Genomic DNA, 15154 nt, shown 5'->3' with positions numbered 1-15154 from the left:
CTCATTATAAGGAAAAAAAAAAATAATAATATAGACTGGAACAGTAACATGACGACTATCATACTTCGAAGTTGTTCTTTAGTTACTATTGCTCCTAGCATCATTGATTTCTTGGGAAACATTGGTTTAAAAAAAAAAAAAAAAATGGTCGCCATCTTTCTACATCATTGCTCTGCTCCACTTCAAACTATTTTACGCATAAAACTTCTTCGAATCCGCTCAATAGGCATAAGTTAGTATTCGGAGGTAACGAAAATGCTCTGAGTAGTATAAAGCAGTACAGTTTGTCAGTTTCTCAGGTAATAACCAAAGTTTGCTGATTCGAGTGGAAAGATGGCGGCATTTATCAGCGACGTGCCATCAGCTGACTGACCTACAACACAGGCGTTGGAGAGGCAGCTGGGCAGCCTGGGCTGTGGTGCAGTTTTTCAAGGATAGGCACCATTAGTAGGTTAGAGTCATCATTGTTTGATACGCTAAGTCGAAATGAACGGTAACATATACATTAAGATCTAGATTAGTTGTAATGCTATTCGTTGCGTATCAGTTAGGCATAACTTTGCCCAGAGACATGGGTTGAATTTATCGTGTTTAATTTGCTTACGTTGGTTTCATATTCAGTAATCACCTTTGCGTCATCCGGTTATTCGAGCTATCACTGGGTGTTTTTTTTCACGAATGTCTGTACTCAAGTTAACCAGAATGTTATCATGTAGCCAGTAGATATTATAGCAGGGCCCGGCAGCAAAATGTTCGCTTTACATTCAGCAGCAGAAAGACCTTGCCACTTCAATTCGTATTTCTCTAGTGTGTTTTCTCTATTTTCTGCGAATTTCCAGGGTGGTAAATATTGTTTTCCTATAGAATTCCCCGCCCCGGTTATTATGATCATGTTCTGGTGTATTGGAAGCGACATACACAAATGTACCAAAATTTATTTATGTTACTTTTCATTTGTTTATTCCTTACAACTTTTATGCCCGTAAATGATTTCCATGTTGATTTTGTTTCTCCATTGACCTTGTTTCCTTGTTGTTATCCATGTCTTTTTTCTTAACTGACGATTATTTTGTGAAGTGGCTTTCATTTTCCATTTCCAAATTGTAGGTTAGGTTGTCAGATTGTTAAGTACAGTTAGGTTAGATTTAGTTTAAACTATTAGGTTAGGTTAGGTTAACCAGTGAGTTAGAGTACCGGGTATGTTACTTTGTTGGGTGCTGGTGATTTATTTAGGATTAGGTCATATATAGATAGATGACTTAACATTTCACAGTTCATTCACACTTAACCCCTTAAACGCGGATCGTCGCGTTTGCGACGCTCGGCGAAAAGGACATAGTGGCGGGTCGCGTTTGCGATTCTAGTAAATTTTGAATAACCGCGGGCAAGCAGGCTCCAGCTGGTATTGTCTATCAGTACCACCACCCTCTAGCTACAACTAGCATACTTTACCTTTGTACTACTGACCTCAGTTGTTGCCAAGTATCGCGTTTTCCCCCCGTCCCCCCACCACCACGGCCCGGCCAGCCTGGCTGTGATACATGGCAGCGCTCTGAGCGCTCAGAACTGTAAATCTGCGATCTCCTCTCACAAGCAGTTTATGCTACTAGGAAACGCTTGTTTCCCCAGTTGTAACACTAGCTTTTTTTCTCACGGTTTGCCCCTGTTTAGCGTCAGTTTACTGCAGGCTTTCAAAGTGACATTATGGCGAGTTCTAGCTCTTCCCAGTCAGTGCAAGCGGCCGACAGGAACGAGAATAAAGTGGCGGGCGTAAGGCAGAATAAAAAGTGCGCCGTGGTGATCTTTTGGGAAGTAATATGATTGAAAATAATGTAGTATACATGTTTTTAGCTGTGAAAATGGAAATGTTTGTTGAGTGACGGGAAGACCGCCGCCACAATGCATGTCAGCCGTACGCTCCGTTGATTTTAGCCTTATTTTCAGTGCTTGTTGTACAAATACGGAATCCTAACTACCTTTACGTTGTAGTATAAAGTTTACTGTGACAGAATGAGGCTGTGGTAGAGGGGAAACCGGGTTGCTGGAGGTGTGAAAGTGAAGATTTGGTTACCCAACTTTGCAAGTCTCCACAAGTCCTTGGGTAGTCCACGAAGGCTCAACACCTGTCTCTGGAGAAAGCTGAATGTAATTACTATCTGCCATACCAAGTTTAATGTTCTAGGGTTAATCTCTGATTTTTGGCGAATATTTTCCTACAGGTACTCAGACCGCGATACAACCCCGCCACTCGGGGGAGAACGACTGTACACAACCGTGTTTAAGGGGTTAAACACCCATTTACAGTACCCTCGCATCCAGTACGGTATTTTTGTCAGACAGTACTACCGTACTGGACTAAATCCGTTCTGGACTAAATCCGTACTGGACAAACAACAGACCTTATGGGAAAAATGAATAATGTCAGACAAACCTTGAAAAAGTCCCCCCAAAATTCAACTTAACTACATTTTGTCGCAACTAAGATTTTACCAACCTTTTAGGCAAGTGGTGATGGGCTTGGGGGTGGGAAGGGGGAGGGATTTCTGAGGCTGTAGGAGGTCCTACTGACCCCCTGGAGGAGGCCTTCAGGATCCTGAGGAGGTCCCTCTGCCTCAACCTCCCTCATAAATCCCTCATAGTCAAACACTGACACATCGTTGTCTTTGTCATCAGGGGGAAATCATTGCAATTTGACTGGCACATGTCACGAGGAAGGTGTACTGGACTGGCGTGGCAGTACTAGGGAAACGTTCCTCGGTGTTGGCCATCTTACCAGGCATGGGCAGGTAATAGTACTGGACACAGCATGTCAGGGCGAGGGTAGAACTCCTTGGATTTGGCCCACTTTGCGCGGCCGATCTGTACTATCCCAACAAATCCATACTAGAGTAATAAATTATTTTTTTGAAGACTGTACTGGAAAAAATTAGTACGGTACTGGACACGAGGGTACTGTACAAAGTCTAATATCTTTAACTCTCAACTCAGTGCAGCCATCTCCATAAATCAAGACTTATCCAAAAGCAATGAATGGGGACAAACAACCTTATCTTATTTAATGCTGGTAAAACCAAATACAGTATATACAATGTACTAATAGACAGATTTTGCCAGATTCACATAGTACCTTCAGTGCTGCTAATATTCCCATCTCCAAAAACATTGAAATTCTCGGTGTCTCACAAAACAACGTCTTTAGCTGGACCTCTCATATCTTGCTAAAGCTGTCTCAAAGAAACTTGGATTATTGTACAGAGTCCGTAACTTCTTCACCGACCAGCAGTTAGCTATAATTTATGAGTCATGTGCACTCTCAGCTTGAATATTTCTCACCCTTGTGGAATGGATGTGGAGAGGTTGCATTAAAACAACTAGGCAAAATTCAGAATGAAGCTGTTGGAATTATTAATAACCTGCCATTATAAATAAAGTACCTCCCCTACAAGTAAGAAGGAATGTTGCCTCCATTGCATTACAGTAAGGCCTCACTATAATGGACTAATTCGGGCCCAAGCCAGTCCAAATAACGCAAAATTCCAATAAAAGTGACATCTGGACTTCCCCATGCTAACTCAGCTTTTTCCGATATATCAGACATTAGTCCGGATCTCGTGAATGGTTTTTAAACTGTTTTGACTACCATTGCAGTACTGTACTGTGTTATAACTTCATTACATTAATCAAATAGTATAATATATATAATAATACTGTACTGTACACTGATAAACAATGTCTTTTATTTACCTTATTGTGGAGAACATACCTGAAGTGGTCAGGTAGTCCGGACTGCTTTTGGCTTTTCAGACTTTTTGCGATATATATATATATATATATATATATATATAGGAATATAGTCCGGTACCTCCTCGAGTCCGATAAAAATGAATTCTGGTCTATTAAAATCTGTTATATTGAGGTTTTTATTATACAGATATTTTTATGGCAAATGCTCAGACGAAGTTGCGTCCATTATGCCACTTCTCCATGCCTTCCCTCGTGCTACACGGGCATCTGGTAGCGCTCATGCCTGGAATGTCACACAACCATATTTCAAAACATCTGGCTATCAGATTTCTTTTATTCCCCGAACTCCATCTATCTGGAACTCGTTTTCCTGGAGTTGTTTCCCCCAAAACTTCAACCTACAGCTGTTCAAGTCCAACTGTTACAGATATTTTTTGAATGGAGGATGCCAGTAATCTGGTCTATCTATGTATCTATTGCCAGACGCCTTAATCCCATAAGGGGTGGCCACAAACAAATTGCCTCCATATCACCCTGTCCAATGCCATTTCACTGCCCTGGTTCCAGCCCACACACCCCTCTCTCATATACCCTCCACTCCATCCCTCCATCTCATCCTTGGCCTCCCCTCTCTCTCCTCCCCTCCACCTCACTCTCATACACTCTCCTCATCAGTCTCTCACTCCATCTTCTCCACATTGCCAAACCACCCCAGTGTGTTTCTCCTATTGCTTCCCAGCACATCCACATACACACCACAACACTTCTTCACTTCCTTATTTGTCAGTCTGTCTCTCCATGTGACTCCACACCCTCCTCTCAAGTAACTCATTTCCACTGCTCTCACTCTTGACTTCTGTCCCTCCAACAAGGTCCAAGCTTCACTTCCATAAGTTAGAGTTGGTATCACAATACTGTCGTGTAGTAACTTTTTCACTTCCATGCTCACTTCCCTGTTCCTTATCACTGTTTTCAAGGAACCAGTAACCTTTCTTCCTTGATGTACCCATTCAAGTACTTCAGCCTCTAAACTTCCATCCTTACTCTTCACAGTACCCAAGTACTTAAACAAACTCACATTTTCCATTTCCTCCTCATCCAACCTCACTGTACATTCATTCACTTCACTTCTCTCAAAGACCATAACTTTTCCTTACATTCACCTTTAGATTCCGTTTCTTACACACACTCCCAAACTCATCCACCAAGCCTTGCAGCTCCCTTTCATCACTTAACAACACATTATTATCTGCAAACAACAGTACAGGGAGTTTCCAAACACTACCCTCTCTCACTAGGGCCACTCCAACATCCATTGCCCTACCTTGTATGTCTTTTATAACCCCATCCATATACAGATTGAACAACCATGGGGGCATAACACATCCCTGTTTCAATCCAACCTTCAAATAGAGAAATTCTCTCAGTTCACTATCCACATGCACAGCCGCCTTAGCACCCTCATACATACTTTTCACGGCATTCAGCAGCTTCCCATCTACTCCATATATTCTTAATACTTTCCACAATCCTTGTCCTTCAAGCTTGTCATATGCTTTCTCCAAATCTGGTGTATGGATTATTTTTTTTATTCATTTGTTTTTTCTTCCTCTGTTCTGTTATTTAAAAAATATACACATACCGGTACTGTATATATATGTTACCTATATGAGATGAGATTAGAACATATTTTACTAGGCTTGGTTATCTTTCATGTAAGTTATAGAATTCCCCATTTATCGTGAATCATGATGGAGTACCGAAAGGTGCCTGGGATGCCAAGGTGCAAACAAGTCACCTCTACCATTATGCTGAGGAATCAAGCAAGAATTGACACAGCATATCTAAAAAACAACAGGGAAACATATTTAACGAGAAATGTTCAGAATTAGTTTATAGGGAATTACAAATATTTACTCTTCCCAGTCTAGAGTATTTTGAACCGTTGAACATGCAGTCGGAAATGAATAAAGTCATAAGCGAATTTACAAATGTTTTCCTTGTTTCGAACTTTGTGTCAGGGGATCTTTCACGTGCCGTGAGAGAGCTCCTATGCGTTCGTTTATTCATTACTAGTCGCTAGTAGGCATGGGCAAGCACCTGACATGTGCGATGGCTAACTGTTTTTTTTTTTTTTTTTCCCAGCTGATTGATGCTTTTGTTTTCATGTCCACCAGTCATAGGTCAGCATATCTAGTGGTCACTTAGCACCTGATTTTGAATTTCAGTATCAGGATGGTGTCTCTGTGCTCCAGCTGGGAGAGTAATTACTTCTTAGTTATTGCAAAATTTCACGGGGAGTGTGCAGACATCTGAAGCTACAGTATTAAGTTTTTCAGACATCGTGGTGTTGTGGCAGCTCAGGTGATTTGTAAAAACTTAAAATCCATGCAGCTTAGTTCAGAGACGATAAACTTTTTGTTTTGCAGAGGCCTATTGTGAAATGTACCTGTTAAGATAGCAGATGTATATTTAAAGGTAAGGATTTTCTGCTACTTACAGTATTTATTTATTTATTTATTTTTTTTACAGGGAAGATAAATATATAATATACGGGAAAGATGTTGTCTAAACACTTTTGGCCTTAGATCTATCTTCCTTGAGTCATAAACAAGTGTCTTGTTTGACCAAGAAAAGGTGGTTTGAAATTTATTTGTGATAGTGTGGGAAAAAACACGTCACTATTTTTTAGTCTTGGACCTTGTTGGAGGGACACAAGTCAAGAATGACAGCAGTGGAAATGAGTTACGGTATTTGAAAAGAGCATGTGGAGTAACATGGAGAAACAAACTGGCAAATGAGGAAGTGAAGCAGCATTGCGGTGTGGATGTGGATGTGACAGTAAGCATTAGGAGAAATACATAGAGGCTTTGACGATGTGGAGAGGATGGAGAGTGAGAGACTGATGAGGAGAGTGTATGTTAGAGAGGGGGAGGCCAAGAATGAGATGGAGGGATGGAGTGGAGAGGTACATGAGAGATGGGGGTGTGAGCTGGGAGCAGGGCAATCAAATGGTGGGGATAGAGTGACATGGAGGCCAATTGTTTGTGGCCTCCCCATACAGGGTTAAGGCATCTGGCAATAAATAGAGATAGAAATGTGTATACTATAACTTTGACAACCTTCCACCCACCTCCAGCAGTCTGAGTTAGTGGGATTTTACCACACCAGGTATGATAAGCAAACACATTGTCAAAAGCACTTAATTTATTGTTGGAATGATCTGTTGTTCAGTGATATGTCATGCAATGAGACCTTCCTGTACATTGTAGCTACATCTCAGGTGCAACGTGACAGATGTATAGTACCGGCACTCGTTTTGACATGATCTTAAATTCTTGTAAATATGACTGTGAAATTGGAATATAACACTGGCAAGGAAGCATACTTGGCTGATGTTGAAAGCATCTGCCCTGCACTAAGTGGTGCAGCACATGGCTGTCTAGGGCTTGTCAGCCTTGCTCACCACAAGCAACTTAAGTGTTGTCAGATTCATTTGATGGTAAAATATAGTGGCACCATTTTTAGATTAAGGAGTATTAGCCTACTCGGAACCTCTCTTATCATGGAGATTTTCACATGAGATACACATCATATTTTCTGGATGTAGAGACATTAACTTCTAGTATAACTACAATTTACTGCTGAAAATATTTGTCCACTAGCTACCTAAAGTATAATAAGAACTGGTTTGTGACCCAGGTGAGTGGTGTGAGAGCAGCTGGAGATTGGATGACTAACGTGCAAGGCAGCCAGCTGTCAGTACACCAAAGGAGCTGATGTGGACTCTACTGACCCCAGCTGTAAGGTAATGGTTGTGGCATGACTCATACCATACAGTCCTGGCTGTTTATATAAAGTACTGTACAGTATTATCAGGTTCACAGTGATGCTTGACTAATGGTAGCTTTTCCTCCAGGTCCACAACTGAAGTAAGAGCAGTGAAGCAGACACATCAGCAATGTGATCATCATGGAGGTTTCTAATAAATGGAATTTGTATTGCTATTCCCTGCATGTCAGCAAGTGGGTTGGCGGAGGGTTACTGCTCCTCCCTGTAAACCAACTAACTCAAAGAGAAATGACCACCCCCTATGGGATTATGGTGTCTGGCTGTACATAGGTAGATAGTATATGATTCATATCATATGATACATGGTAAAAGGGATTCATGGATTATTTAATGTACTGAATGGCAGTGGAAAATGAAGAATTTTGCTGTCACATATTTATGTCTTACTTTTTAAATAACAGAACAGAGGAAGGAAAGACAAATGAATAAAAAAAAAGATAAAACCACACACCAGATTTCTGGCATCCATAGACTGTGGTCACTCTTTAAAAATGTTATATGTAGAAAGTAGATAGGTTTTCAGATGAGCACATACATAATTTCAGTCTGCTTGTGGGCAGTGATAACATATCAGTGTATTGACAGTTATTTTTCCGTAGTAATTATTTTATGAAAATCATTGTTCAGTTTTAAGAATCTGTTATTAGTGCATAATACTTACAGGAACATTTCCACGTGACATTTGTGTTAGGCATTGGTCAAAGTCGTGCCATATAGTAAGGTTAATGGTCTGCTGGAGCAGAGTGGAAAGTACTTAAGATTGATGGGTATTAAGAGTGAGGGGGGGATGATGTAATGGAGGTGGTAAAGGAAAAACCAGATATTAAATGAGAATCTGAGGTGGGTCATGTAGTTATGGAAGTGGATAAAGAAGAACCACATGTTAAGTTAGAGAGCAAGGTTGATGAAATAATAGTTAAAGAAGAACCAAATGTTAAATTAGAGTGTGAAGCAGATGAAGAAATGTTATTTGTTGAGAATGGGATTGTCCATGACCCAGTGACCCTCTCACCTGCAGTTGAGAGGTTCAGATGTTTAGAGTGCAATAAACTGTTTTCCTCTAAGACTCTGCTTACTCGGCACTCAGTAGTCCATACAGGAGTGAAGGAGTTTGTGTGTGAAGAATGTGGTAAACAGTTTAGGAGAAATAGTCACCTCTCCCAGCACCTACTAACTCATACAGGAGTGAAGAAGTTCAAATGTGGTGAGTGTGATAAAATGTTTGGTTCTAAAAGCAAACTAAATGAACATCTAGTAGTTCATTCAGGAATCAAGAAGTTCAAATGTAATGAGTGTGGTAAAGCATTTTGTCAGAAAAGTCACCTAACTCGGCACCAAATGCAACATTCAGGAGTGAAGAACTTCGAGTGTGATGAATGTGGTAAACAGTTTAATCTTAAGCAGGTTCTCACCAGGCACTTGCAAATTCATTTAGGAGTAAAGAAGTTCAAATGTGATGAATGTGGTAAACTGTTTGTTCAGAAAGATAATCTCATTCGACACCTGTTAGTTCATTCAGGAGTGAAGAATTTCCAGTGTGAAGAATGTGGTAAACTGTTTAGTGAGAAAGGCAACCTAACTCAGCACTTACTAATTCATTCAGGAGTGAAAAAGTTCAAGTGTGATGAATGTGGTAAACTGTTTACTTATAAAGGTGACCTCAATAGGCATCTGCTTGTTCATTCAGGAGTGAAAAAGTTTAAGTGTGATATATGTGACAAACGGTTTACAACCAAACAGGACAAAGACAGGCATACTGCCGTTCACTGAAAAGTCAAGAGGTATTGGTGTTTTCCATGGGATATGGTGATGTATAGTAGAAACTCTGTAGAAAGCAAGAGATCTGGACCTGTACAAACAAAACTCATGTGCTAACAAATGCCCGTTGAGGCTGACAAAGATATTAAGCACTAGCAGAAGCTTTAAAGGCCTTAACAGTTTTGCTAAGCTCTTAGATCTCAGGAGCTCTTTTACTCTCAAACCAGGTGTGCAAGTTGATACCTTGGTGAACCAACTCCAACAATACAAGCGGCACCAACACGTTTATCAAGAAAGAAGAAATATTTAATGAAGATAGTGATCAAGAACTAATTGGATCATGCTGGAATCACAAAGTACAGTAGACTACAAAGGACAGGAACGAATAGGGGAAGTTGAAAGTAAAAATCAAATTACTTTTAGCCAATGTGAGAATGCAACTGTGTGGCAGTTGCATTATTCAGCCTCTAGTATGTAGTGCTTTGACTTGTACACTAGGCGCACTAACTGTATAGACTATTTTTCATCTATTTGTAGAAATTAAGTGGTAGGTGGTGGTGACCATCCACTCACTTGATGTAGTGCTGCCTACTTCTTCCTTAGCCTTTATCATTCTTTTTCTGTGCCTGCCCTCCTCTCTTCCTATTTCTCCCATCTTTCCTGTCACTACTTAATGCTTTTCTTTCCATTACAGGTGGCTTTACATTGAGTGACAAGCCAAATGGTTTCCTGTAAGCCAAGAAACCATTTACAACGCAGGGTGGTAACCATATAACCAAACCATATGTGCTCTCTACGTGTCAAGTGTGTTTGTGGAGAGTTAGTGCCCCTCCCTGTAAAACAAGTAACTCAGAGTCAAATGGCCACCCCGTACGGGATTATGGCGTCTGGCAATAGATAGATAGATAGACATTTGGGCTGAAAATGACTCCACCATAAAGATGCATTTGTGACAGAAATGCCAGAGAGAAGACCCACTCCCTGTCTGTAAATTAGTAAGATAATTTCAGAGCACACTGAAGTAACAGAGGGGCATGAATGTAATGGAAAAAAAATATAGATAATCTTTAAGGAGACATAGGACCATCTCTTAAAAAAAAAAAGGAAAAAAAAAGTTTACATAATTTGAATTGATTCAGTGACTTTGTAACAGTGAACAGAACTGCATTTTCAAGCATGAAGGTGATCCATCAATAAACAAGGAAGGTTATTACATATGGGACAGGTTAGGTTAGCATAAGTTTGGTTAGGTTATCATAAGATAGAATAAGTGAGGTTGGGTTAAGTTCTGAAAATTAAGGTTAGATTTGGATAAGTAGACCCTTTAAAGGTAATGTACCTCAAAATGGCACTCTAAGATGGCACCTGGAGGCCTTCATGCACCATAAGATGGAGTCAGCATGTCTTCATTGCCATTAGGAATTGAAAACAAACACTGCATTTTAAGCACTTTTCACCACTTTTTAAAGGAACTAAAAAATACCAGAACTTGATAACACAGTCAGAAAGTACTAAATCCCATGAAGAGCTAAGGTAAAGGGAAGACAAGAAAGCTGTAAAATAAAATTTGTATTGTGTCTCCTTAATGGTTATCATAAATTAATCCCTTGGATCCATATTATGACATAGGTGGGGGATGGTTTTGTAAGGATGATGGCTGGCTAGGTTAAGTTAGGTTAGGTTGGATTGGGTTTGGTAAGATTGTTCCATTAGGATGGAATGGGTGGGTTGGGTTAGGTATCAGTGCAGCATTATGGTAAGGGTGAAGGCAGCTGCATGTGAGTGGGACTTTGACACAGTGTGCTACACCTTTAAATGGTAATTATCGTACTGGCTCTTCAAAATAATCATTTTTTTTTTTTTTTGCTGGAATTATAGTACACTATTAAATTCGTTTTATATAGTGTTTAATAATCTGATGCATTTTAAAATTGTCGCCGATACCTTGGTGTATTTACTGAAAACCTACCCTTTACAATTATCTGTATCAAAACCATAATTTTGTAAGGTACTGATGTATACTCAGGTGTATTTTTATCATTTTTTATTTTGTATCAAAATTAGGCATACCATGAAAATTCCATATTAAAAATACTGTTATAATAATATAATCAGTCTTTTATTACAAGGAAAAGAATTAGCCTCTGTGGCACATTAGGAAATCAGTCAATCTATATTCCATTTGCTTTATCTGGTCAGGGGCATTCCAAGAGTATTTGGCAACCACGGCAGACCTATCCAGACCCCCTACCTCCCAGAGATGAATAACATACATACGAAAATTCGCCGTAATAGTTTTACGGTAGTTTCAGAATTCAGGTTTAGCGAAAATTAAGCAACATGGAACCATTTACTCTCCATCTAATTTGACAGAAATACTGAAAAGTGAAATGAAAAAGTTACCATTCAGCTAAATGGCACCCCAATGGCCGTCACCCGGGATGGGCTGCACCCCTGCCCTCCCCCCCTTAGTACACCACAGTATCTGGTTATTAGGAGGTTTAAGCTTTGCGGTAGTATGGCGGACCAATTAATCAAGATCAAGGAGACTTGACTTTGTTGGAATAGACTGGTGTTTATGCTTGATACCGCCAGTGACGCTGGCATCTTTCTTAGAAGCCATAGCCAGGGTTAAGTATAAGTGAAATGAGGTCTATCTATCTATCTATCTATTGCCAGACACCTTAATCCCGTTTGGGGTAGCCACAAACAAATCGCCTCCAAGTTGCCCTGTCCCCCGCCATTTCACTGCCCTTCTCCCAACTCACACACCCCTCTCTCATATACCTCTCCACCCCATCCCTCCATCTCATCCTCGGCCTCCCCCCTCTCTCTTTCCCCCTCCACCTCACTCACATACACTCTCTTCGTCAGTCTTTCACCCTCCATCCTCTCCACATGGCCAAACCACCTCAGTTTGTTCCTCATAACGCTTCCTATCACATCCACATCCACACCACAACGCTTCTTTATATCCTCATTCGTCAGCCTGTCTCTCCATGTGACTCCACAGGCTCCTCTTAAATAACTCATTTCCACTGCTTTCACTCTTGGCTTGTGTCCTTCCAACAACGTCCAAGCTTCACTTCCATACATTAGAGTTGGTATCACAATACTGTCATGTAGTAACTTTTTCACTTCCATGCTCACTTCCCTGTTTCTTATCACTGCTTTCAAAGAACCAGCAACCTTTCTTCCCTGCTGTACCCTTTCAAGCACTTCACCCTCCAAACCTCCATCCTTACTCATCACACTGCCCAAGTACTTAAACGTACTCACATTTTCCAATTCCTCACCATCCAACCTCGCTGTACATTCACTGACTTCACCTCTCTCAAAGACCATCACTTTACTCTTCCCAACATTCACCTTTAGATTCCGTTTCTTACACACTCTCCCAAACTCATCCACCAAGCCTTGCAGCTCCCCTTCGTCTTCATTCAACAACAGAGTATCATCTGCAAACAACAGTACAGGGAGTTTCCAAACACTATCCTGTCTCACCAGGGCCACTCCAACATCCACTATCCTACCTTGTACCTCTTTTATTACCCCACCCATGTACAGATTGAACAACCATGGAGACATGACACATCCCTGTTTCAACCCAACCTTCAAAGAGAAAAATTCACTTAGTTCACCATCCACACGCACTGCAGCCTTGCACCATCGTACATACTCTTCACAGCATTCAACAACTTCCCATCTACTCCATATATTCTTAACACTTTCCACAATCCTTGTCTATCCACCCTGTCATATGCTTTCTCCAAATCCATGAAAGCCGCATACAACTTCTTTCCCTTCTCTAGAAACTTTTCCACTAAAGATCTAAGAATGAATATCTGATCTACACATCCTCTTCCCTTCCTAAAGCCTCCCTGTTCTTCTGCAACTAATTTCTCTGTTCTTTCTCTAACTCTGTCAATAAGTATCCTACCATACACTTTTCCTATTATACTAAGAAGACAAATGCCCCTATGATTACCACACACTTCTTTTTCCCCTTTTCCTTTGTACAAGGGAATAATTATACCTGACTTCCTATCCTTCGGGACTCTACCTTCCTCCCAGGCCAATCTGCACATCTACATCCATTCTACTACTATCTCTCCACCATGCTTCAGCATTTCACCACACACTTCATCAATTCCTGGAGCTTTCCCCGATTTAACTTTCTTCATTGCTTCCACAACTTCTGTCCTACTGATTTCTTCCTGTCGTCTCACCTCCCTCCTTCTCCCAGCCATTCCCCAGCCACTTATACTCGCATTACTTCCATCCTCCATGTTCAACAATTCCTTAAAGTGTTCTATCCAGAATACAAAATACTGGGATCACACCAAGACATGCAGTGTAAGTAATCCAAGTCATCATGCCGTCACTTAACCCTTAGACTTACCAATGACGACCTGGGTCGTCATGCATTTGTCAACCTCTGACGTCAGTATGACGACTTTGCCTGTCATCCGATGTAAGCTCTAAAGAAATATTTAGGGAGTCGTCATTTTTGTTGGATGACGGGCAAAAGTGGGTGGAGCTAAGCCTGCCACGGCTGGTGCATGCGTGCTCACTTGGTTTGCTTGGCTCAGTGTGGTGTGAGGTTCCTCACAAGTAGGATGTACACCTCTTGACTTCCTGCCAAACACTTATGCTCCTTTTTCTCACGTATATATGCGGCGTTATTATTTAAGAAAATACAACAAATGATGCATTATTCTATCTATCTATCTATCTATTGCCAGACGCCTCAATCCCGTTTGGGGTGGCCACAAACAAATCGCCTCCAAGTCGCCCTGTCCCCCGCCATTTCACTCCCCTGCTCCCAACTCACACCCCCCTCTCTCATATACCTCTCCACCCCATCTCTCCATCTCATCCTCGGCCTCCCCCTCCCTCTTTCCCCCTCCACCTCACATACACTCTCTTCGTCAGTCTTTCACCCTCCATCCTCTCCACATGGCCAAACCACCTCAGTGTGTTCCTCATAACGCTTCCTATCACATCCACATCAACACCACAACGCTCCTTTATATCCTCATTCGTCGGCCTGTCTCTCCATGTGACTCCACAGGCTCCTCTTAAATAACTCATTTCCACGGCTCTCACTCTTGACTTGTGTTCTTCCAACAATGTCCAAGCTTCACTTCCGTACGTTAGAGTTGGTATCACAATACTGTCATGTAGTAACTTTTTCACTTCCATGCTCACTTCCCTGTTTCTTATCACTGCTTTCAAAGAACCAGCAACCTTTCTTCCCTGCTGTACCCTTTCAAGCACTTCACCCTCCAAACCTCCATCCTTACTCATCACACTACCCAGGTACTTAAACGTACTCACATTTTCCAATTCCTCACCATCCAACCTCGCTGTACATTCACTGACTTCACCTCTCTCAAAGACCATCACTTTACTCTTCCCTACATTCACCTTTAGATTCCGTTTCTTACACACTCTCTCAAACTCATCCACCAAGCCTTGCAGCTCCCCTTCGTCTTCACTCAACAACACAGTATCATCTGCAAACAACAGTACAGGGAGTTTCCAAACGCTATCCTCTCTCACCAGGGCCACTCCAACATCCACTACCCTACCTTGTACCTCTTTTATTACCCCATCCATGTACAGATTGAACAACCATGGAGACATGACACATCCCTGTTTCAACCCAACTTTCAATGAGAAAAATTCACTTAGTTCACCATCCACACGCACTGCAGCCTTCGCACCATTGTACATACTCTTCACAGCATTCAAGAACTTCCCATCTACTCCATATATTCTTAACACTTTCCACAAT

General features: G+C 41.2%; 1 protein-coding gene across 1 annotated transcript in view; it reads left to right on the top strand.

Annotated features, from left to right (window-relative positions):
- Nucleotides 1-398: 398 nt before the first annotated feature.
- LOC145399667 (uncharacterized) overlaps nucleotides 399-15154 on the top strand; it is a 241162-nt gene continuing 226406 nt past the window's right edge. The window contains exons 1-3 of the mRNA XM_080272212.1: nucleotides 399-451; nucleotides 7447-7552; nucleotides 7664-9293. Of these exons, the coding sequence (XP_080128338.1) occupies nucleotides 8452-9293 (842 nt within the window). The 5' untranslated portion in view covers nucleotides 399-451; nucleotides 7447-7552; nucleotides 7664-8451. The remainder of the gene's footprint in view (nucleotides 452-7446; nucleotides 7553-7663; nucleotides 9294-15154) is intronic.

This window comes from Coenobita brevimanus, chromosome 6 (assembly GCF_032717465.1).
Source record: "Coenobita brevimanus isolate Jiangsu-jjx chromosome 6, ASM3271746v2, whole genome shotgun sequence".
Lineage (NCBI taxonomy): Eukaryota > Metazoa > Arthropoda > Malacostraca > Decapoda > Coenobitidae > Coenobita > Coenobita brevimanus.
This window is presented reverse-complemented; position numbering and strand designations above follow the sequence as displayed.